General features: G+C 39.0%; 1 protein-coding gene across 1 annotated transcript; it reads right to left on the bottom strand.

Moving 5' to 3' along the window:
* Positions 1-13031: 13031 nt before the first annotated feature.
* Positions 13032-24378, bottom strand: LOC143617698 (rRNA biogenesis protein RRP5-like). Its single transcript, XM_077090178.1, has 40 exons — positions 24150-24378; positions 23864-24072; positions 23577-23720; positions 23281-23454; positions 22901-23000; positions 22365-22483; positions 22153-22275; positions 22003-22074; positions 21605-21697; positions 21320-21433; positions 21109-21231; positions 20825-21010; positions 20655-20729; positions 20376-20512; positions 20156-20290; positions 19918-20063; positions 19764-19829; positions 19545-19651; positions 19361-19441; positions 19209-19283; positions 19021-19122; positions 18751-18919; positions 18523-18668; positions 18355-18438; positions 17747-17847; positions 17521-17674; positions 17360-17434; positions 17144-17291; positions 16479-17052; positions 16339-16399; positions 15706-15851; positions 15443-15626; positions 15273-15371; positions 14803-15161; positions 14541-14717; positions 14369-14465; positions 14133-14288; positions 13818-14048; positions 13627-13710; positions 13032-13153 (listed from the first exon to the last, which is right to left on the bottom strand). The coding sequence occupies exons 1-40, from the start codon at positions 24373-24375 to the stop codon at positions 13046-13048; spliced, it is 5760 nt and encodes a 1919-aa protein (XP_076946293.1). The 5' UTR covers positions 24376-24378; the 3' UTR covers positions 13032-13045.
* Positions 24379-25702: the final 1324 nt, after the last annotated feature.

Genomic DNA, 25702 nt, shown 5'->3' with positions numbered 1-25702 from the left:
CCATTGAACCTTTACTAACTTGATTCTGCTTCTGCGTAACTTCTGTTCTTTCCAATCGGTTACGGCTAGAGGCTCTTCTACGAAGTGTAGTTGTTTGTCGATGTGAATCTCGTCCAACGGTAAAATTAACGTTTCGTCAGATAAACACTTTTTGAGGTTGGACACATGAAACGTATCATGAACTCCACTGAGTTCGGCGGGTAAACGGAGTTTATAAGCAACCGGACCGATCCTTTCCAGGATCTCAAATGGTCCAATGTAGCGCGGATTCAACTTTCCTCGCTTGCCGAAACGGGGGACTCCTTTCCATGGAGAGACTTTCAAAAGTACTCTATCCCCTACTTGAAACTCCAACGGTTTCCTTCGTACATCTGCGTAACTCTTCTGTCTGTCGCGCGCCTGTCTTAAGGCGATCCCGTATCTGAAAAATCTTGTCTGTTGTTTCTTGGATCAATTCTGGACCAGTCATTTGCTTGTCACCCACTTCAGCCCAGCACAGTGGGGATCTACACTTGCGCCCATACAAAGCTTCAAACGGCGCAGCCTTGAGGCTTGTGTGATAACTGTTGTTGTAAGAAAATTCAACCAATGGGAGATGAGTATCCCAGCTTCCTCCGAAATCGATTGCGCACGCACGCAGCATATCTTCCAATGTCTGGATTGTTCGCTCGCTTTGCCCATCCGTTTGGGGATGATATGCCGTACTCATGTCAAGACGAGTACCTAAAGCCCCTTGTAACGATCTCCAAAACCTTGAGGTGAACCGACTATCTCTATCAGAAATGATGGACACTGGGACTCCATGTTTTGAAACTACTTCTCGAATATACAATCGGGCTAACTTTTCCATCTTATCGGTTTCCTTGATCGGCAGGAAGTGCGCTGACTTAGTTAGCCGATCTACAATAACCCAGATCGTGTCATAACCCCCAGGTGTCCTTGGCAGTTTGGTGATGAAGTCCATAGAGATTTGTTCCCACTTCCACATGGGAATTTCTGGCTGCTGAAGCAACCCCGACGGCTTCTGGTATTCAGCCTTTACCTTCGAACACGTCAGGCATTTACTGACATACGTCGCGATGGCGCCCTTCAGATTGGGCCACCAATACAGCGCTTTAACATCTTGGTACATCTTGTCTGCGCCAGGATGTACGGAATACCGCGTCTTGTGAGCTTCGTTTAATACTTGCTCGCGCAATCCTCCCTTGAGAGGGACCCATATGCGGTTAGCAAAATATCGAGTGTCGTTCTCTTTGAGCTCCAAATCCTTAATCATACCCCCAAGGGATTCGTTTATAACAAACTCTGGTTTCAAGGCTTCTTGCTGAGCGTCTCGGATGCGGGTAGAGAGATCTGCGCGAATGGTCAACCTTAGAGCCTTGACTCGTAGCGTTTTTATTCGCTCCTTCCTACTTAGCGCGTCTGCTACCACATTCGCCTTTCCAGGGTGGTACTTAATTTCACAATCATAATCATTCAACAACTCCACCCATCTTCGTTGCCTCATGTTTAAATCCTTTTGATCAAATATATGTTGAAGGCTCTTGTGATCCGTAAAGATTATACACTTTGTACCATAGAGGTAATGGCGCCAGATTTTTAGCGCGAAGACAACCGCTCCAAGTTCCAGATCATGCGTTGTGTAGTTCTTTTCATTGGTCTTGAGTTGGCGCGAGGCATACGCTATGACTTTGTCTCGCTGCATAAGGACACATCCGAGTCCTTGATGTGAAGCGTCGCAGTAAACGACGATGTCATCCGTCCCCTCGGGCAGAGACAAAATTGGCGCACTACATAACTTCTGTTTTAACATTTGAAATGCTGCTTCCTGATTTTCGCCCCAAACAAACTTCTTGTCTTTCTGAGTTAGCGCGGTCAGAGGTAGAGCTATCTTGGAGAAGTTCTCAATGAAGCGTCGATAGTAGCCAGCTAGTCCTAGGAATTGCCTCACCTCAGTTGGGGTTTTTGGCGCTTCCCAGTTTTCGATGGCCTTGACCTTGGAAGGATCGACGTGTATTCCTTTCTCGTTTACAACGTGACCGAGAAAGTGAACTTCTCTAAGCCAAAACTCACACTTGGAAAACTTTGCATACAACTTTTCTTTCTTCAACAATTCCAAAATCAATCTCAGGTGTTGCTCATGCTCGGCCTTGGTCCGGGAGTAAATCAGAATATCATCTATAAACACAATCACAAACTTGTCCATGTATGGTTTGCACACGCGGTTCATCAGATCCATGAATACAGCTGGCGCATTAGTTAGCCCGAAAGGCATCACTAAGAACTCATAATGGCCGTATCTAGTTCGGAAGGCTGTTTTCGGCACATCTTCCTCATGGACCCTAAGTTGGTGGTATCCTGACCGTAGATCTATCTTCGAATAATAACTGGATCCCTGCAACTGGTCAAATAAGTCGTCAATCCTCGGTAAGGGGTACCGATTCTTGACTGTCAGCTTGTTCAGCTCCCTATAGTCAATACACATTCTGAACGAACCATCCTTCTTCTTAACAAACAGTACTGGAGCTCCCCAAGGTGAAAAGCTTGGGCGTATGAAACCCTTGTCCAATAGTTCCTGTAACTGATTGGATAGCTCTTGCATCTCAGATGGAGCTAATCGATAAGGCGCTCGAGCTACTGGCGCAGCTCCTGGGACTAAATCAATACGAAATTCGACTTGTCGGGTGGCGGTAATCCGGGCAAATCTTCAGGAAAAACTTCTGGAAATTCGCGCACTACTGGTAAGTCTTCAATTCTTCGCTCATCTCCTTTCTTCTCAACTACATGCGCCAGGAAGGCGTAGCACCCTTTCCTTAGGCACTTGCGCGCCTTTAGGCACGAAATCAGTTTCGTCGCATCTCCCCTTCTTTCCCCTTGAATCACCAAGGTTTCTCCGTTCAACAGTGGGATCTGAACCTGCTTCTCATGGCAAATAACCTCTGCGTGGTTCTCGACTAACCAATCCATACCTACCACAATGTCAAAACTTCCCAAGTCTATTGGCAACAAGTTAATATTGAACCCGTGACCTCTCATGACTATTACACATTGTTCAGTTCTTTCGTTCGCGCATAACTGCCTACCATTGGCTAGTTCTATAGTATAAGGCGTGTCTAGCCTACTGGTTGCTAGGCCTAGGGAGTTTTTAAACTCAGCAGATATAAAACTTAGGTCAGCGCCAGTATCAAATAAGACAGATGCAAAATGGCCGTTAAGCAAAAACGTACCGGTTACCACATTCGGCTCTTCTTTAGCTTCGCTTGCGCCGATCACAAAAGCTCTCCCGCGAGCTTGGTTTCCCCTTTGCGGGCAATCCCGACTGAAATGCCCTGGCTTTCCGCATGCGTAGCAGTTGTCACTGGCTCCAGCTTCTTTAGCACGGCAATTCACCGTCTTGTGCCCTGGCCTGTTACATTTGGCGCACGTGACGCTCGCGCATTCACCCTCGTGGTGAAACTTGCATTTGTTGCACCATGGGTAAGGCCCGCTGTATCCTTTCCTTGATGGCTCCGCGGCTTGGATCGCGTAAACCCTTGCGCTCTCCTGCTTCTTGAACGGTGGCTGCTTGGAGTCGGACCCTCGGTGGTGAGAGTTCCATTTCCTCTTGGAGTCAGAGGTTCGCTGCTCGTTTCCGCGCGTAGTCAACATACCCGCACGGACCGTATCCCTTGTAAGGGTGATGGCCCGCGCTACCGCCTCATCAAAGGTTGGAGGCGCTGCGGCGTTGAGCGGAACCCTAACAACAGGAGGTAACCCAAAGATATCTCTCGATCTTCTTTTCCTCCGTGTTTGCCATGTCTGGCACCAACTGGCAAAGCTCGTTGAACCGGTTGTTGTAGGCGTCGATATCCGTTCCTACCATGGTGTGGTTCCAGAATTCCTGCTGCAGACTCTGGATTTCTGCGCGAGAGCAGAACTTTCTTATCATCATTTCCTTCAGCTCCTCCCAGGTCTTGTGAAGAGCAACTTCTCGCCCCAAAGTCTTCACTTGAAGCTTCCACCAAGACGAAGCTGCTTCTTGGAACATGCAGGTCGCGTAAAGGACCTTCTGGTTCTCACTACATCCGCTAATGGAGAGAACTGTCTCCATCTTGTCAATCCAGTTGTAGAGCCCAATGGCCCCTTCGGTACCCTTGAATGGCCAAGGCCTACAGGCCATAAATATCTTATAGGAGCACCCTTTGTCCAAGGCTCCTGATTCGGGTTCTGGGGTCTCGTTCTGACGACCCTGACTAGATTCGGCCTTGCTGGCCTCATGTGTCGCGATCGCCTGCGCGATTATTTCCGGGAGTTCCTCGGGTGTCATGGTAATTCCCTTGGCTCTAGTTGGAGGCATTCTCGCTTTAAAAGAGTGAAAATATATTAAACTTAGCGCATGTACTCTGAGCACATAATGTTCTTATCTTTATTTACTAGACACTGTGTGACCCGTGTTCCTAAGTGTGTGTATAGTTTCTTTTGAAAATATTCTTTGAAAAAATATTTCATGCGATTCCCCAACGGTTATAGTCTAGGTTAAAACTTCTTTTCCTAGTTCGCTATAACCAGTGCTCTGATACCAATCTGTCACACCCGGCCCTGAACGGCGGAAACAGCCGGGCGCGCGCGAGTGGGGATTGATAATTAAGCACGGGTCATTGCAAACATTCAAAGTAAGATTTTCATTGCGCATGAAACGTTTAATACAAATACATTACATTGCTTAAAAATTTCATAAAAACATCCAAGTATGAAAACTGTTGAAGATTTCCACGCCATATCCCCTTTGCGCGGCGGGAACAACCGTGCGCATCGAAGGGATAGAACTAAAATCTTCCAAAAAGCTAGTTTTAGATGTTCAGCGTGAGGTGCTCTAAGTGTGACTTCATGCATTACCTAGTTATCTCCTGAAAGACACGTAAAACATTTGAATCAGTATAAACTGAGTGAGTTCACAAGTTTTAGTAACTTGATAAATCGTATTGCATCATAATCTTGATAAAAAAAATCATTCTGAAACATAATTCTGATAGCATCATTATAACACATGCTTGGTAAAACATAGTTCTATCAACATATTCTGATAAAATCGTTCCGCGGGTTACGCGCGAACATTTCTGGGAACTGTGCTCGTCTGTGTAAGTGGCGCTGCCACTACGAGCGAAATAAGTAATACCGTCCCGCGGGTTACGCGCGGACACTTCTGAAAAATCGTGCTCGTCTGTGTAAGTGGCGCTGCCACTACGAGCGAATAATACCGTCCCGCGGGTTACGCGCGGACGTTGTGCCGGAAAACAAGGCGCTCGTCTGCGTAAGAGGAGCGACCTCTACGAGCGGGCTTACTCCCATAGTACTGCCCCGTGCTAGGCACTCGTCTGTGTAAGAGGTGCGACCCCTACGAGTGGGTGGATCAAACCAGCAGTCCCTACCCTTAGAGTTCCAATGGTAAAGTGATCACTTACTCGAATCTGGTGCACTAACATCGAAAACCATAGATAACCGTTTGCATTGCTCGTAAATATACCATAATGAAACATTATTTAAACACATAATTGCTTGTATTGCTTGTAAGAGTATCATGATAAAACATAATTTAGGTACGTGTCCCTCGCCCCGAAAACAGTTTAAAATAGCGAAAACAGTGAAAATAGGGGCTGTGAGACTCACCTGTGGTTCTTGTTAAGGGATTAATCGAGATTCGGGTTTTCTTGGTGTTGGCTTTTGAATTGAAGGTCTAGTAACAGGAACGGAATTGAAAATAACGGATGCTTGGGAGATGATTAGTGCAAGTTTGTAGTTCTTAAGAGAGAAGTTTGAAGTGTGTTTTGGGTGATAATTTAGGTTACATATTTATAGGCAAACTCAAGGGAACACAATCCCTTGCTTTAGGGGATTGTAATCTTTTCATATCTAGGTGTAATGATGATAAAGTATGGAAATTATTATTATTTATTTAAAAGTGGAGGAGTGGATAAAAGATTCTGATTTGATTTGGACAGGGCATGCAGGTCTGTGGTTGGTGGGAGTAGGGTGGCTGACAGTTGACTTTTCATGTTACAGTATGCTTTTTCAGGTGCTTTAGTCAGTGTACAGTTAAAAAGTAGAAATTTCTGAAACACGCTACTGTTTCCTTTTGGGCGGGAATAATCCTCCTTAAATCTGGAGATTAGGCTAAGTGTTCTGCGCGTATAACTTTGTGCGCATAGCTTTCTGCGTGAAGGACATTTCTTTGCTGCGGGTAGGTGCGTAACCTTCTCGCAGTTAGGGACATTGAGTTTCTTTTGTAAATTCTCCAGGTGGTCTTGGTATTTCAACATAGTGATCAGTCATGTTGAAGTCAATTCCATCTTGGAACTTCAGACAAACTAGCTCTCAATGTTCCCGCCATGCGGGGAGGTTAGTTCCCTTCCGCACGCGCATAAACGATTTAGGATGCACCCGCCTTAGCATCATGCGGGACGGTCAACCCATTAGACAACATAAAGTTAAGTTACATGAAAACATAAAGCCAAAACATTCGCGCATGGCGCATATAACATATGCCCACGCTGGTTCTTACATCGCGCGCTCGCGCAGGGCGCACATAACGTGCCCGCGCTGACTCTAACATAGCGCGCTCGCGCAGGGCGCACATAACACATGCCCGTGCTGATTCTAACATAGCGCGCTCGCGCAGGGCGCACATAACATGCCCGCGTTGATTCTAATTTAGCGCGCATAATATTCACAATCACCTAATTATTAGGTTGATTACTTAGTTTATAGCGTTGGGAAATTACCGGGTGTGACGTTGGGGATTTCAGATTCAGGATAGCTTGTATCTGCTCTGGACTTGCCTCTATCCCCCTTTTGGTGACCATGTAACCCAAGAATTTGCCAGACTTCACTTCGAAATGGCACTTTGAAGGATTCAGTTTCATGTTGTATTTGTCAGGGATATCAAATGCGGTCTTGAGATCTTGGAGGTGATCTTCAGATTTCTTGGACTTCACCACCATATCATTTATATAGACCTCCATCGTGTCCCCCAGTTGCTCTTTGAACATTATGTTAACTAACCTCTGATAGGTCGCACCTGCATTTATAAGTCCAAAGGTCATAGCAATATAACAATAAATACATGTGAGAGTCATGAAGGCCGTATCTTCTTGATCTGAGGGCTCCATCTGGTTTTTTGCTAAAATCCTGAGGATGCGTCCATAAATGTCAGCATCTCGTGGCCGGCTGTAGCGTCTACCATCGAATAAATTTGTGGTAGAGGGAATGGATCTTTAGGACAAGCCTTATTCAAGTCTGTGAAATCTACACAAACTCTCCATTTGCCATTCTTTTTCTGTACAACCACCACATTTGCTAACCATCGGGGATATTGAACTTCCCTAATCATTTTTGCCTTTAAAAGTCTTTCTACTTCTTCCTGAATAATTATATTTCTTTTAGGTGCAAACTTTCTTCTCTGTCATATCTTCATGTTTCCATGCAAATGTTGACAGCCTTGTCTTGAGGAAATCGAGCAGATTTGATTCAATATCCTCAGGAATACTCGTTCCTATCAGCACTTTGACTTCGAGATCCTCGGGATAAAGAGGTACTTCTTTAATTTCTTTTTCCCTGGCCTCCATTACGTCTCGTGCTGGCTTCTGTAATTTCTACGCCTGCTGGGGTTTAGCAGTACCCTTCATAGAAGAGGTGTAGCAATTCTTCGCATCTTGTTGGTCACTGATAATTTTGATAACTCCCCACGGACTTGGGAGTTTCACGCATTGGTGATAAGTCGAGGGTACCGCTTTCATGTCGTGTATCCAGGGCCTGCCTAATATAATATTGCAACAAGATAAACAGTCAATAACACAAAATTTTTGCATTTTATTTACCCCTTCGACATATATTGGGAGCTTAATCTCCCTAATAGTGTTCTTAGTTTCTCCACTTAATCCAACCAATACTGAGGAACTAAGGATGATCTCATCCTCAGGAATATTCATCTTTTTCAGCACATCTAATTGAATAATGTTGACAGAGCTTCCGCCATCTATGAGGATCCTGCGAACATAATGGTTAGCCACATATAAAGTTATTACCAAACTATCATGATGAGGATCCTGAACATCGACTCTATCGCTTTCATCGAAGGATATAATCCTCTCTTGAGTGAGAACAGATGTCTTTGTTGGCCTGTCCAGCCACTTCTAACTTTCTTTGGTCAGCATTTCTCTTTGCAGCAGAATAGGAGGTTCCATAGATGTCGGATCCTCCGGATATGAACATGATTGTTCTTGCATCCGTTGGTGGTAGAGTTGGCTTTTCAGGAATTTTCTCGGGATCCTGCTCTCTTCCCTTCTTCTTGCCAAGTAGCTCTTTCAAGTGGCCCTTGCTGAGAAAATAACTGATCTCCCTTCTGAGTGCAATGCAATCATCAGTCAAGTGCCCAAAGTCTTCGTGGAAGGCACACCATTTTGATTTGTCTTTCCAGGCTCCTGGTCTCTCCATTTTCCTTGGCCACCTGGCTTTCTCACCTAAATCCTGCATGGCACACATTAATCCACCAATATCAACAGAAAAACAATATTCAGAGATCTTTGGATATTCTTCATCATTTTCCTCATCTACTGCATTAATCCTGGGGTTATCAGGAAGGTTTTGCTCGATATGATTTTCCCGGGGATTCGGATTTCCTGTTCGTCTGATCATACTTCGGGATATCGACCTTAGAGTTTTTCTTGTCGTCTTCTAGCCTGATAAACCTCAGAGCTCTGCTTCTTGTTTCGTCTAAGGACCTGCACGGAGTCATAACGAGATCATCATAGAAAGAGGAGCCTTTTTCTAACCCCAACTTGAGAGCTTCCACTGCTGAAGCTGGGTTTAGATTCGGAATTTCCAGCGACTCCTTACTGAACCTGGTAATAAAATCTCTCAAGGATTCCCCAGGATTCTGGGTAACCCTATAAAGATCACCTGTCATTTTCTCAAAAGTTCTACCGCAAGAAACTGGTTATTAAACATGTTAACTAAATGAGAAAAAGAATTGATAGTGTTAGTAGGAATACTCAGTAGCCATTTCATGGCTGCTCCGGTCAAGGTAGACCCAAACCCTTTGCAAAGACATGCCTCTTTGATTTCCATAGGGATTGGATTGATCTCCATACGTTCTCTATATTTTGCGACGTGTTCCTCAGGATCCGTTGAGCCATCATATAGTTTCATATTTGGGGTTTGAAACCGTTTTGGGATCTGTACGTCGCTAATTGATGGCACAAACCGGGATATCATGTGACTATTAGTGGGAACTTCAGCTATGGGACGGATTACGCCGGGGACATTCGATATCATGTCCTTAAGTTTTTGTAATTCCCGGGCTAACCTCGAACTTATGCCTGCATCCTGCAAAAATACATGATTAGCATTAAATGGAATCGTATTGAAAGAGTTACCCTGATTAACATTCTGAGGAGCGGTCTGGGCGTTGTAGCTCGTATTCCCAAACATAGTATTTCCAAGGTTGGTAAGCGGAGCAGTTGGAGCATTGGCCTGCATCGGGATAAAGTCTCCCTGATGCACATCAGAGGATCCTGAGGGCTGCTGAGCTTGAGCTAATCCTGAAGATACCGCCTGCTGATAAGGACCAGCCTGATGGAACAATCCTGAGGATCCGGACTCTTGAAACAATTCTGAAGATCCAGACTGCTGGAACAATCCTGAGGATCCAGACTGTTGGAACAATCCTGAGGATCCAGCATGTTGAAAAGGCCCAGCAGATGACGCATACGGGTATCCTTGAGATCCAGATAGGTGCAATCCCGCAGACCCCAAATTCTGGAAAGATGGGGGTCCAGAGTTGTGCGCCGTGGTCGGCTCTGGATGCACCAATCCTGAAGATCCTGGAGGAGTGAAATCCAGAGATCTCGGGACTAGTGGTGTGAATTCTTCCACCGGCTTCTTGGCTTTCTTGAAATCTTCTAGTTCCCTCACGAGCATCTGGTTGGTCTTGTTCTGGCGATCCATCTGTTCCTGTAGCCGTCTGTACGGAGACAGAAGTTCGTTGTTGGACACCATAACGGGATCCTGAGGAGACGGCCTCGAACCTGAGAATACAGGAGTAGCAGGTTTCTTCTGAACGTTGTCAGGTTTCTTCGGGATACCACCAGCAGGAGGGAGAGGCATAGGCGGCCTCGCTGAGGAATCTGAGGTTGCGGCAGAGGAAGAAACAATCTTTGGTTGGGAAGACATGTTGTGGATATTGAGAGTAGGGTTTCATTTGAGAGTGAATAATGATCAAAGCACCGTTTGCCCTACGGTGGGCGCCAAAATGTTTCGGTCAAAAATTGGCAAAGCAACTTTTGATCAAATTAGTGAGTGAGGTGAAGTGATTATTGATAATAAGATCGAACACAATGATATGATTACGAGGGAAAAAACCCTTGATCACAATAATCTTACGTCGGTCAAGAATTAACAACGTATTCTTTGGTCGAATTACTTCGGTCAAAGATTAAGAACGTAATTTTTGGTCGGATTCGTATATGATTATGGTAATCTCCGGCACAAAAAACCCCCGGGCGGTGAAAACTACCACCGTCGACTTTATTAATAACGAAAATTGGTGATTACAAGTGGTGGAGCTGATAAGTGATCGAATGCTAAGTGTTACAGAGTATGCTAGTAGCTAGGTGAGTGAAAAAGTGTGTCCTCTAATGATATTATCAGCTCATATATATAATAAAAGATTACAACTGTTATCCCGGGAAATCCGCCCTTGTCTTTAATGCTTTGATCACGTGGTTTAATGGCTTTAAATGCGAAGTTATGTCTCTTAGCCGTTACTCCTCACTTCTTTGACTGATTCTTTAAGGAGTCACTTGTCAAACATAGTCCCATCTGCGAAATAACTTCAAATATTCGAGGATAATACAACAGTTAGCAATTATCGGGGATACCGAATATTGAAAACCTGTTAGTAAATCCGGGATCCTTAAACATAGAAATGATTCCTGACGATAATAGAGTTCTTCCACGTGCTAATATTAACTATAAGTGCGAGATTTCAGGATAATAGTCAATATTTGACCGTTAACCATTAATTGGCCTTTACTCCTAACGGTTATAACACATTTGACGCGTTTTCTTCAACCACCAACCGTGTATTTCGCATCAACAATTAATATCTGCAATTATAAATCAACACCAAGAGAATATATCTATTTATTAGTATTAATACTCAGGACACTAAACTTATTCGAGAATCCTGAACATAATCGGGATCCTGAGCATAGATCCAACTATAAAATTTGGGCCCTAACAATATATATATATATATATAGTATTATCATTTTTACTACGTGCTATTATCAATAATACTATAGTTGAACTTTGATTTCCTTTTATATTGCCGCATACATATGTAGTCAAGAGTTGAGGGTCTCTCTGAAAGTCACCTCTCTATCCCATTGGATAGAGATACGGTGTGCCTACATCACACCCTCCCCATATCCTACTTATAGCTTTGCTATTGATGGGACTACACTGTGTATGATTGATTGACTATCCGTCAATTGAATAATATGATAATATCTATTTAGTCCTCATGCTTATAATCAATTTATTATTGATATTTCATGGTAATCATGCTTTTGATTAATTTGGGTGTTAACAAAAAGTCAACATAACCCTTGGTGACTTTCTTCTATCAGTAAGTAAGGAAGAGATTAAAATTGAATCACTAGTGATTTTAATCAAAATTACGTCGTTTTGGAGGGTTTGGCGTGTAAGATTACACGCCTAACAACACCGTATTCACTTTCCCCTTTTAGTATTTATAACATAATATATATTCCTTCATTTGATTTCTAACTGAATTGAACCAATTGGCCAAAAGGCATTGACCTTCTCTAACCACAAACCATTTTTTTCTTGTTACTCTTTGAAAAACTCTGTACTGCCTCTACATTGGACTTTGACTATTAGCAATTGTTTACCAAAACAGCTTCTGGACCATGGATTTCTACACCATTGACAGAAGCTAAAAATGTAAACTTAGGGGTTGAGGGTAAAGTTCTAATGTCACTGATGTAGAATTGATCATATGCTCCAGAGATCAAAACATATAATCAAATAAAACTTGATGACTTAATTTCAATGGATGATATAAAAGTAATTGAGAATGATAACACGAAGGTTAATGTAAAACAGAAAGATGATCCATGGCAGTTTTATTTCTTTAGTTTCAATTTGACGACCGCGCAAATATTCAACATAGATAACAAATTTTAGGCATGATCTCATAGACCTAAACCTCTCCGAGGACATGGTTAAGGATATGAAACTTTGAAAAAGTAGAATTAAAGTTAAGGATTTTTAGGAATAAATGAATACCTTAGGGCTTATACTTAACTTATTTAGGACACATACCATAATAATGGTATCCCCCCGCATGTATTATTATTATTATTACTACTATTATTATTAGTATTATTAGTTTTGATATAACTGTTGAACTTGATCCCCTTTGTTCTGCTTCATACATATTATTATTATTAGTAGTATTATTAGCTCTTTACATAAAAACTTTGATTTCCATTCTTTTGCTCCACACATATGTACTTAGAGCCGAGTGTCTCTCTGAAAGCCACCTCTTTATCCCTTTGGATAGAGGTACGGTGTGTCTACATCCCAATCTCCCCAGACCCTACTTATAGCTTTGCTGTCAGTGGGACTTCACTGGGGTATGATTGAGATTGGGATTGAGATAACAAATTTTAATGGGCACCCAAACATCATCATAGTTAAGCCAAAATTTAATTAAAGAAAATGGCAGAGTTTAACAAAATTTGGAAGGCAAAAACATTATCATAATTAAGCCAAATACAAATCCATATATAGCCTTTTCCTATGCATCTTCAAGACTCTACATCCATACATCAATCTCTTTATATAATTGCAAATCTTTTTGAAGGCCATCACTTCCCTCATAAAACCAGAATTCGGCCTGGAATTCTGGGTTAAAAATGTTATGGGGCAAAAGGCAACAAACACTCTTTTCCGGGCCTGAAGAAGTACTTGAGCATACAAGTTAAGGGCGAGTTTTCTCGATATATTTAAGCGCCTCTGCCTTTACATATTCGATCCTTTCTTCATCTCCCTTTGACTTCTCAAATTCAAGATACTTTTTAAATAAGAACTGCAAACCCCAAAAAGAAAGTGAATCATGTGAACCAACTGTGGAAACCGAGTAAAAGATAATTAATCATAAAAATATTTAGGGGGTGTTTGGGATTCCTTATTTTCATCAACTTATAACTTATAAACTTTTTGAAAAGTTAATAAGGTGTTTAAGGTGTTTGGCAAACCATAAGGCCTTATGGATTTTAACTTATGATAAAGACAAAATAAAGGGGTTTTGAAAAGTTAAGAATATGTAACTTGTTAACTTAATGGGTTTGATTTACCTTACACCCCTTTAACCCTCAAACCCATTACACTCATTTTAAAAAAGAGTGTCCTTTTTAGTCATTTTGGTTTCCCCCGACACATAAGCTAATCCAAACACTTTTTTAAAAACTTCTTTTAAAAAATTATTAAGTTTATAAGTCCTTTTAGCAAAAAGTCCTTTTTCACTTAAATAAGCAATCCCAAACACACCCTTAAACTCACCTTCATTTTCTTAAGCGGCAGTTCTAGACATATGGTTCTCTCAAATAGAGCACGGATCACATCCTCATCATCAAGCCGGATCTCCTGTTAAAAATAAATAAAATTCACATTAGATCACAAGTGCGGTAGAGTTATTATTAAATACAATAATAGTAATAAAAATAATAATAACAGTAGGGAATGTTAATTACTTGGTCCAGGTAAACACTCCACAAGTCTGTTCTTTTCGGGTACTCACGAAGCATTCCCTCAAACAATGACCTCCCTCTATCAGGAACTCCACTCTTGAACTCAGATATTGCTGTTTGTGTAATGAACTTAATATGTTTATGTTTGGGAAGACATATGAGGGCACGTTTTACAACCGACTGAACCATATCCTCATTTTGCTTTAATACTCTCTGAATCCGCCTTAACCAGACCTACATTTTGATTAAACTGTAAGCATAGGTCCCACTAAACCCTAGAAACAAAAAAAAAAGACAATTATATATCAATCAAGGCACCTTGCATGAATGCTTAAACTTTCTAATCATCTTTTCAAGAAGCTCGTCTGCCAATTTATGTTGATCGGTCCGCTCATACATACTTAACAGAGCAAAATGAACCTTTTTAGGGTCACACACCTGCAACGCCCTTTGAAATACTTTCACAACCGCATCCTGAACAAAAACATATGAAAACAATTAGTTAAACAAATTGCAAATTAACAAAAATCAATAAAACTTATAAATCTGTATACCTCAGGAGGGTTTCCAAACTCATTTTCTAAATTGAAGTAAGCAATCCAAACATTTAGCTTCTCTGACTCTTCTCTAATGTTAATTGTTCTCAAAGCCCTGCAATATCATATGAACGGTCATGTATGTTAAATTATAAACGAGCATTTGCATGTATCATTGGTGGTACAGTACCTCTCGGCCATTGATCTGGCCTTATCGACTTCATTCAATGAGAGTAAAAACGCCATGTATTTAAGCCAGATAAAGCTGCTATTCGGGGAGCTTCTAATCAACTTCTCATAATCATCAGCAGTTCTAGGCACATCTTTCTGCATTAATCTTTCCTCAGCAGCCCTAATTTCTCTCTCCCTGCATATCATCATTAAGAAAACATTTATTCAAATTACTCGTTAAAAAGCATTACCATAAGTGACCAACTGATAATAAAAATCACCTTTCTTCCAATTCTTTCTTCTTGGTGCGCCTAACTTTGTTGTCACTCGTTTTGGTTACGTTATCAACGGGTTCTGGGTTTTGTTCACCTACATCATCCATGGGGGAGTCCTCGGTTTCATCCAATTGAACATCAAGTGGAAGAACAGAAGCCCTAGATTCCACATCAGCTAGCACGGGATGGCTCACGTTTCCAAACAGAGCCACTGGCTCCTCTGACTCGATTAGGGTTTCATCATCTGAATCAGAATTATTCTCATTTAAGGAATCAGAACCGTGATTTGCAGGTGTCACATCGGTATTGGTATCAAAATATGATGGCTTCAAGCCTAAAGATATTCTTCCTCTTTCTTCATCAATCTAATAATGACAAATTGAAGAAAAAAGTTACATGATCAATACATCAATATATGGTTGCAGCCTATATGCAGCTTTGAAAGGAGGGACTATAATAATGTAAATGTTAATCACCTTCAAAATTTTGGCTTTAACTCTTTCATGAGTTTTGTAATTCATTTCAAGGTTATCGGTACTATCCTCGGGAAGCTGGGACACATGGCAGAGTCCAACCTGTGCAATGAAAGAGAAAGTTATAGTCAACTTTTGATAAAAACATGCAACTAAATTGGCCCTGCACTTACCAACTTAGATTGGTCGATTGTGATAAACAAACCATACGACTCGGTACGTTTTACTCTTCCGGACACAATATCTCCAACATGGAGACTGTTAAAATCTCCACCGTCAGCTTTTGATTCTTTAGAACCACTTGTTTTGCGAAGACTGACTTCAATTCTCTTTGAAAGTGGTTCCAAAGAAACCACCCTGTGTAAAACAAATCAATAATGAGCATCATAATCAGGTCTTCTTTATAAAAGGTATTAACAACAAATGAAATAACTACCTTCCAGTTACAAGTGTCCGAATAGGAAACTCTTCTTCAGGTTTTGAGACAAAATCATCAGACAAATTTGAAATGAGGATTTTAGCATCAAGTTTTCTAGAAAGTGTAATGAAACATCCCTTTGATGTAATGTTCTTAACATAACCCTGAAATAAACAGTTAAACCCGTGTGAAACATTAGTTGGTACTTGATGTCGTAAAAATAATGACCTCTTGAAATGTGACATTAGGCATGTATACCAACCAAATGTTCAGCGAACCGTTCGGCGAGAAGTTCGTTTGTTTTAATAATGACGAACATGAACACGTGTCTAGTTCATTCATTTACATTCGTGAATGTTGGTTTACATACGTTCACTTAATTTGGTTTAAGTTCCATTTATGTTCATTCACGTCTGTCTTAAGTTTTTTTACATCCAAACACAAACATGTTCATTGTCTTAACGAACGAACACAAACAAAAACAAAACCTGTTTGTTTAATTGTTCCCGTTCAATAGTTTGTTCGGTTAAAGTTGAACAAACAAACACAAGCTTGCTTTGTTTTTTATTCGTTCGGTCATTTACAAGCCTATATGGCATACACTAAGGTACTAAACAGAGGTGAGTAGTCAACACAAACACAAGTAGTCACCTGTATGACCAAATCAGGTTTAAGATCTTCAATCTTTTCATATCGAATATTTCCAGATTTTCTGCAAACATTTATTTATATAAATTCACAGTTTTCCTCTTTCTATAATAACAAAAACATACTAGTAGTATTTTAGTTACCCGTTAGTCCCAATTCGCAAAGATAGATCAACATGAGCAGCCCCGGTCCCAGAACGATCAACATCAAGTACTTTGCATTTCACAAACTGCCCTTCGTGATACGCAGACAAAGGATCGGTTATCCAAGAATCGGTTAATTCTGTAATATGAACTTTACCCGAGAAACGGGGATCGATTTGCACGATAGCACCACTGACCCCTGGCAGTATTTTAGATATTCTACCACCCACAATTGCACCTTGAAATATATGAGATGTGACAGTTTCACTATCATCTGCCATAGAAGCTCCATTAGCAAGTAGTCCACCTAATGGATGCAATAGTACCCGCAACAATCTTTTATCCATGTAAGAGCTTAGAATATAACCAGATACATGTTTTCCAATGTGAAAGCGCTTTTGGAAATCTTGAAGCTCAACAGGGTCCGTTGAACTGTCAAGAATATATAGTTGAGCACGTATATCACGAGTTACGGTTATCCATACCCAATCTTTATCCACTTTGTACACAAATCCATTCACGTTTTCACCGATTGAGTAGCTGAAATCTTGTGATGCACACACATCTGATTGGTCTGCAAGTCCATAATAATAAACATGGGAACTCATTGCAAATTTGACAAAGTGACAACTAAGGTGACAAGTATGCAGACAAACATGTTTTACCTGCAAGCACAGATGGTTTGATGGACAGCTCCCAGTGAATATTATTATTTTTTTTTTCAGATTTGGATTTAGACACAATCTTTGCTGTCAGTGTCTGCCCAATTTTATAGTTACTGAATGGATTCTCCAGAATATTATCATCACTTACCTGTTAAAATGCAAATATTAATTATGTATCAAGAACAAAGTCACAACAGTGTAAGAAATACATGTTACCTCTGTGATGTGTATTCGTCCATGTAAACCAGAACCGAATTTCAATTTAAGCTCTAATGGTTTTATTTCTGTAATCTGAAAACCAATAAAGTCGTATCTATTACAAAGTTGTTTCAAGGCCACAAAATTTTTATATAAATTAAACAATATACAAAACTGACCTCTGTTTGAACAGAAGATCCAACATCATAACTAGACTTCTTTTTTGCCCTTTTTGCACTGGAAGTATCCACGGCTTCACTATTGGATTTAAGCAATAACAGTAACCTGTCTGCCGTTGATGAATCTGGAAGAGCCATAACAGATGCAATCACCCTACAGCCAAAAAATATACATTATACACATCAGCATGAGATAACAACAAATAGGGTTAGTTTGGTACTTTACCGTTGTCCATTGACAAATTGTTTTGATTGGAGTCCTTGAGTGTTGTAGTCATATAAAGATGCATATCCCAGTGCATATTTAGCATCCGGTATAGAAAGAACCTGAGCTAGCAAAAAAGAATTCAGGTATTATGTAACTGCAGATCACTCAAACCTGTTTAAAAAGTTGCACATATTGGTGTACATGGTTTGACTATATTGCAAATTCTTGGTCCCCAAATGTAAATATTGCAAACATAGTCCAAAATTTTTTGAGGGGATTGCACATTTATTAGTCCCCACTATCAAGCCCAGTTAGTTTTTAACAGAAAAACGATGCCATGTGCTATTCATGTGAGGGTGATTGTGTCTTTTCAAATTTGGAACCTCAATAAATTAAAAGAGTACTTTATTAGAGTTCCAAATTTGAAAAGAGACAATTACCCTCACATAATTGGCACACGTCATCAACTTTCCGTTAAAAACTAAGCAGGATTAACGCTGAAGACTAAACATGCAACTCTCTCACAAATTTTAAATATAGGGACCAAACTCACAATATGGTCAAAGTGTCAAACCACAGACCATTTGTGCAATTTTCTCAAAACTAAATCAATAAATAACACTTGCCAAATAGTTCTCCTTAACAATTTCGACCACTGCATTTACAGTTTGATTCACATCCAAGTCCTTGTGTGCTGATCGTTTGCGCATCTGAATAACAAAACATAAACAAGAATTAAAAAACATGTGTGCAATAAAAAGAGAGATAATGTTGTAAAACAAAATATGGATAACCTTTTTGGGAGTTCGAGAATCGGGGTCCTCTGAGTATCTGTTAACTAACTCGGCCTTCAATGACAAATCCACAAGGCAATCCATCTTGGCTAAATCAAGAACCGTGGCTTTAACAGTTGAGCCAATATCTATAGTTGATCCACCACCTGCATAGAAGGTATATGAAAAATGGTTACTTAGTTACATGTTGCATAAACCAACCTGACTAACTTGCAGTTAAGTACTTACACTGGTGATGTGTGATAAATCCAAAAACATCATTAAACTTCTTAAAGCTGATAATAACTCCAGATTCTTTTACTTCATGAACAGTGCCCTCAACCACATTACCAATCGGAAACTCTTTCACCCATTTCAGATTAGAAGATTTTGAACCAGAGTCATTCAGCTTAGCAATCTGCGAAATTAATTAAAAAAACATTTAGAAGAGAGTAAAAAACAAACAGTAAAAGAAAACAGAATAATGCACGTGTCCGTATGATAAAAAAAAATAATCACCTTTTCCTCCAAGATAAAGTATTCTTGAATAAAAGATGCATCTGTTGAAGAGCACATTGATTGCTTCAATGATAGTGTTATCCTACCAGTTTCAATGTTAACCTGGAAAAAAATGTAATGGTCATTACAAATATGTGAAGGATATAAAATTCTAACAAAAAGAAACAAACTGCAAATCCTTCATGTACCTCTTGTATGTTACTACGAACAGACTGTCCAACATAAAAGGCTTCAGAAAGATCAGCCCTTTGGCCATCAACAGCCTAAACAATATAGAACAGAAGGTTGTGTAAGCTAAATAACCAACAATAAGTTTAAAATAATTCATTAGCAGACATACCCGGTTTTTTGGAGCAAACCCAGTTAAACGGCCAATGAAGCGCACAAAGCAACCAGTGTCAATGATATTACAGATGTAACCCTAGCTCAAAGACAATATTACAGTATTAAGTCTAATGTCTGCAGTTTTATACTAGGTCAGGCATAAAAAAGAGCTAAATATAAAAAATACAAGTAGATCTTACAGGAACCACTGAATGCGGGGAAAGCTGACTGGCATCTGCAGGCAGTGACTGGGCGGCATTTACAAGCGAATATTTGGCAGTTAGAATCAAGTTGTGGTTCTCAACATCTGAAAAACACATGTAAAATTTGTGAACACAATATCAAATTATTACAAAATACATACTTGTATGCGACATTCCACTAATCAGTAATCATTTCTTGTAACAATAAACACTTACCTAAAACCAATAGTTTTTCAAACTTGTATCCTGGCTTCAATTCCGACTTCAAGATAGAAGCAAGCTCTAAACATTTAAAAACTGGAAAAGTTAAATGGTAAAAACTAAAAAGCACAAAGTTTGTTTTCAATCATTGGCCAAATAAAATGCTTACCATGGTTGTCTGCCAGATGTTCAGGAGTAATCATTCCCATGTTGTAACCCTTAACACCAACATCAACTATTATTGCATTAGGAGTTACTCGTTCAACAGTACCCGATACAAGACTCCCTAGTTTGACTTCATAATCTTCAGATTTCCTGCAACAAAGAATATTAAGGCTGATATCTTTATATGGTCCTAATAACTACTAAAAAATTGAGTGAACAAAAAATATGAAAATTTTAAGAACCTTGCAGTAGTGGCTAAGAAACTAAGGTTGATCCTCTTTATAGCAGGAACTGAACTTGTAACTCTGCACTTGACAACTTGCTCAACATGGTACATTGAGCTCACATCAGATCCTGGATCTAGTCCAAGCTCAGCTCTGATTCCAAAAAATATTTTATTATAAAAGATTAAAATATAAAACTCGTTGCGAAAACCAAATATATGAAGTATTTGGATCTAACCTTCGAGCAAATCCTTGAACGCCATTGTAAAATCGAACAAAACAACCATGAGGTTCAACTTTTGTTATCCATCCATGAGTAGATAATCCTTCAGTTGCATCATTATATGAACTAAGAACTGCAAGCTTTGATTTTACCTGACAAGATCAAACAAAATCCTTCATTTAAGTAAAATGTGAACAGACTGAAACACGTGACGCGTTTACTTTTTAACAAGCTCAAAAAAATCAAATGCTGTAGTTCTAAATAAAGTATGTAAGATATAACAGAAGAGCATACAAGTGTTTTCTTGTGTGTGACGGTAATTCTTTTAGACTTGCAACCAAGCACACGAAAGACTAATTCAGCACCAACCTATACAAACAAAGACATTTTATAACAAGATGGTGACTTTGATAACAGAAGAATATATTGCAAAAATTTTCACAAATAAGTATGTTGTAAATCACCTGAAACTTCTTTCTAGGTTTTACAATTTCAAGTTCTGACATATGACGAAGAGGGCAGAGTGCCTTCACACCACTGGCAAATTGCACAATTGCCCCAAAACTATCAACAATTAAAACTTTGGCTTTCACCACCATTCCAGGTCTGACATCAGAATGAGTAAAAACAGATCCCTCAAATGCACTAGTCTGTATAGGGCCAAAAAAACAAGTAATGCAAGTCAAAAAGTCAAATTTTCTCAAATTACAGATAAAATCCACAAATTATAAAAGATAAAAGGCTAAACCTTTAAAACACCAGTGGCAAGACCCTCCAAAAGCCGAAAACCAGAAACTCTCACACGAACAACACTACCTTCCTTGAAGGTCTTTTCCCATTTCTTGATTTCTTTGTCAGATAAATCTGACACCTACAAGATCATGAATTACATTCAAAATTCAGATAAATCATTTGGTACAAAAACTATAGTTTCAACTGCATATGTAAATAAAACTTACATTAACATATGCTGGAGTTGGAATTGGAGTAGAAGGGATTTCCAGAAGCAGTCCAGACCCTCTATCGACTCGTGCCACTTTTGCATCGTCAAATATATCTCCAGTTTTAACCAGCTGCATACAGGTTACATCAACCTTATCAAAAGCTTAACAAGCGTAGTAGCAAAAACTATATAAAAACTGCTATTGCATAAGAGGATTATAAGTTGTTAAAATTCCTATCAGCAGTAGTTTCTAGATGTGCATACAGATTTCTTTCAGTATAAAGAACTTTCTAAGACTTACCGAGGGTGGGGCATTATTATTAACAAGATGCGGATTCAGGGTCAAACCCACAGCCCGGGTTGATGAATCGGTGAATAGAATCCGAGCATTGACCTGGCATTGGGAGCAAAACAAAACTGATGACACTGATTCACCAAAATCATAATAGTTTATACAGATATAATAAAATACATGTATTTCTTTTGTTACATAACACAAAATAATCTGCATAATACTTGGCAGTTGAGCTTGTTCTTAAGCATAACATTTTGCATTCTTTTTATACTTTGTGTTTAAATAACAAAGTGGTGTGCTAAAAGATGGCATGTTTTGTTGCATAAATCAAATATATATAAACCTACAAAATCGGTATCTTAAGTAAACTTCTGAGCCCCTAAAAGAAAAGTGTGCACTTTTACCTTCTTGTTTACTGTGTACTCGTCTTTCCACTTTGAATCAGGAAGAGTTTTTCCCAAATGAAATATATCAACCTACAATAATCAGAATTCCAAGGCCTGACGAATTAAAATACAAAAGCAAATAAATGATAGAAAGTAAGACCAACATACAGTTCCACTAAAGAAAGAGAGGAAAGAGAGCATGATGCCATTTTCGAGGGTTGACCGCACAGATGCATTGACCATCATACCAGGAACAAGCAGATCAAATGAAATGCCTTTAAGATCCTTTGTCTATATAAAAGTACAAGAATGACATAAGTTGTAGCAGTTTAACAAGTCAGACTATCATAATAGTAGAGAAATGGATGGCAGATATATACCACGCATTTGGCCACCTCGTCAGGATTAGAACTAAGATTAACAACTTTACGAGTTCTATCAATACTGTTTACAACTCCTTGTACGAGACTCCCGACAACCATCTTAGCATCACTGTTCCCTGCTTGTTTCCATATGTATGTAAATTGAGCAAATCAATAAAAACATAATAAACATCTTAATGACTAATACATAGCCAGAAATAAAATAGCATGTTATCCATCTTAAGAAGATGACATTAAATTCAAACCCTAAATCACAAATGATATCATTTCAACACTAGTATGTAGCTCATACGGTCATCAAACATTAGGCGACTTCATCTGTTGCTTGAGAATATGTAAATAGGCAAAATTTTAAGACACGCAAAGACTTGTAAAGATTGACATTCCAAAACTAGTATATGTAGATTCATAAACAAACACTAATTTAGCACATTTGCAAAAACAATGGTTAATAAGAATGAGAATGCTGTAGACCTAGAGAACACATCAAAAATTGTATACAACAAAAGAAGATCCTTTTTAGTAACAATTACCGTCTTTGCTGCCTTTTTGCATGAAGCCAGTAAATGAAGTTACTCCAAAATGAAGCATGTAACCATGGTCTTCAACGCTTTTCACGTACGCACTGAGTACCTGCAAAGCACATCAAAAAATCAGAAGCTAAAATACTTATAAAATAATGCATCAAAAAGAAAACAAGATGGTATTGTGTTGCCCATTGTATAACAAGTGTGCGCTGGCCTATTAAAAAAATACTCAAATCTAATCTTCAGTAACACGTTAAGTTATAAACTCTCATTTCTAATACATAGTTCAGTAATTTCGATCCGACATATTACATAAGTATGCACTCAATCTCACTCAAGAATAACAATTATGATCTCAAGTCTAAAAATTTGTTGAAATGGCTCACCATCCCTTCTTGAAGAGAGTCCAAAGTGAAGCTACTATGCAACAAAGCAAGACGAATAGAGAGCCAAATCCTGTGCATCCCTTTTTCGTTCTTGTCACCATCTAATTTGAGTACTATGCATGAAACCAGTTGACCAACCTTATATACAGATGAAAGAACATCGCCTTCTGCGTCCTGTTTGAAAAAAAAAATTATACATCAAAATGCAAATTTTTGCAAGAGGATATAAAGAGTAGATATTCTGAAAAATCCAACTCTAGTAACTGGTAACTATAAAGCTTTTGAAAGATTACTACCTCTTTCATTTCATCATGTAACAGAGGATCTGTTGCTTCAGAGGCACGAACTAAACCACGAAGACCACCTGGAAGACTAACTACAAGATCTTTATCATTCACTTCTGATATTACACCCCACAGCTTCATTCCAGGAGTAACATTCTGAAAAAATCCAGAAAAGAAAAAGAAAACATTACGCAACTTTGATCATAAACTTTATGCAAAAGAAACGGTCTGTAAGTTGCATAATTGCATGTCAGAATAACATGCTAACAAAAACAAAAATTAAACATAAAAAAATGTACCTTCAAGGTGATCTTATTAGCAAACCTAGGAACCTTCTGACCGTTCACATCGCCAAAAAGTGAACCCAGGTCATCCTCGGTTGAACGAGTCACGCTTTTCTTTCTATCTTTCTTTGTTTTCTTCAAAACCACATTCCCTGTTTCAAACTCTTTGTATACCTCCGCCCGAACTTTATCTACTTCTTCCCGACTGAGTGAACTCTGTCCACCTACAATACTCAAAACCTTACATGAATATCTATGTGTGACTCAAAAAAAAATTGTATACACAGTTGAAGACTTGAACCTCTGGGGAAGTCTGGGAAATCATCTTCATGCTGAATTGGTAAAGAATCTTTAGACACGCTCTTTGACTTTTGAGGCGTCTTAAAAGGCTTTTTAGATGGTTTTTGAAATGTCTTAAGCCTGTCTTCTGAGTTCTTGTTAAAGGGTTTCTTGAAAGGTTTACCCATGTCCTGCACATAAATAAAATTCACTAAGTAGCACATAATGTTTCTACCTTGTAAATGCATAAACACCAATATCTGAATTACATACCAAAATATTTAAAAAAAAGCATAAAAAAATTTTAATAAGATGTTATGTCATTAAATCTGTTTAGTTAAATGATTAAATTGTGTTTATGTGTAGGGGTGTTCATGACCCAGTTTTGATGATTGCTAGGTTAAACCATGAACCAAACAGTTGTAACGTTTATGAAGTCTTAGTCTCTAAACCAGAATCAAACTGATGCAAATTTGAAACTGAACCGAACCAAACCTTATAACGGGTTTACTGGGCCTTTAAATTAATATAAAAGCATAAGCTATTACATTTAAGGATGATCTCATATATCAAAACCTGACTGATACCAAACTTACCCAACAAAAATTGGCCATATCAAATGTATCCATTTCATATGTTTTACATAAATAGCCTTCTCTTATGTTATAATTTAAGTTAAGAAAGTTTGAAGTGTAAAGAGAAAGAAAGTGGCATAGTTAGAAAAGGTTGTAGTTGATGAAATAGGTGGATTTGAAACTGTAAATGTTTCGAATGAGTAATATACTTGATAGTGAGTTTTCAGTTAGGTATATTGTATATGGTATTATTACAAATTTTAAGGGGCATATATAAAATACAACCTACATTTAGAATAAACATAACACGTAATTATAAATCAACAATACAACGTCAACATCACCCATCAAAATTTAAGCAAAAGTTAAGAAAATTAGATTGATTGAACAGAAATTGTAAGACATAAAGTGACACAAGTTTAAAAGAAGATCAGTGTTATTAAAGATGGCACTCTAAGAAGCTTGATTAATGGAGGGCGACGAGAGTTTTAAAATGAACGAACACGGGCTTATCAAACATAACGATTAAAGCATTAATGAATATGGCAGTTCATGTAGGTGTTATATCAATAATCAATTACAATAACAACATGTATGACATAGGTAACTGAAATAGTAGATACAGTTAGAGCTTGAAGTTTTAAGTTTGCATATGTAGTTCTGGTTTACACAAGTAGCCTATGCATACTAACACACAAATTCACAGATGATGCTATGCATAGCAGCATACTTACACTGTCCATCGACTATACAGCTAGACATTTATTATAAATATATGTGATTAAACAGTCAAATTAGGGATTGCATTAGCTTACAAGTTGAACCAAATTTAGGGCTTTAACACCAGGAGATAAGAAACAGGATTAAAATGATGAATAAGCAAACCCTAACCTAAGTACAGCTGCTGCCACTGGCTGAAGAATTGGCTCCGGCGACAGAGGTCGTGACGGCGACTGTAACAAACGGTGGATGTGTAGAAGAAACGGCGACGGAGTGAGTT

The sequence above is a fragment of the Bidens hawaiensis genome, unplaced genomic scaffold (assembly GCF_021521415.1).
Source record: "Bidens hawaiensis isolate Kalapana, Puna unplaced genomic scaffold, B.hawaiensis_p1.1 tig00057023_1, whole genome shotgun sequence".
NCBI lineage: Eukaryota > Viridiplantae > Streptophyta > Magnoliopsida > Asterales > Asteraceae > Bidens > Bidens hawaiensis.
The sequence above is the reverse complement of the archived record's forward strand: the minus strand, read 5'-3'. Positions and strand labels throughout refer to the sequence as shown.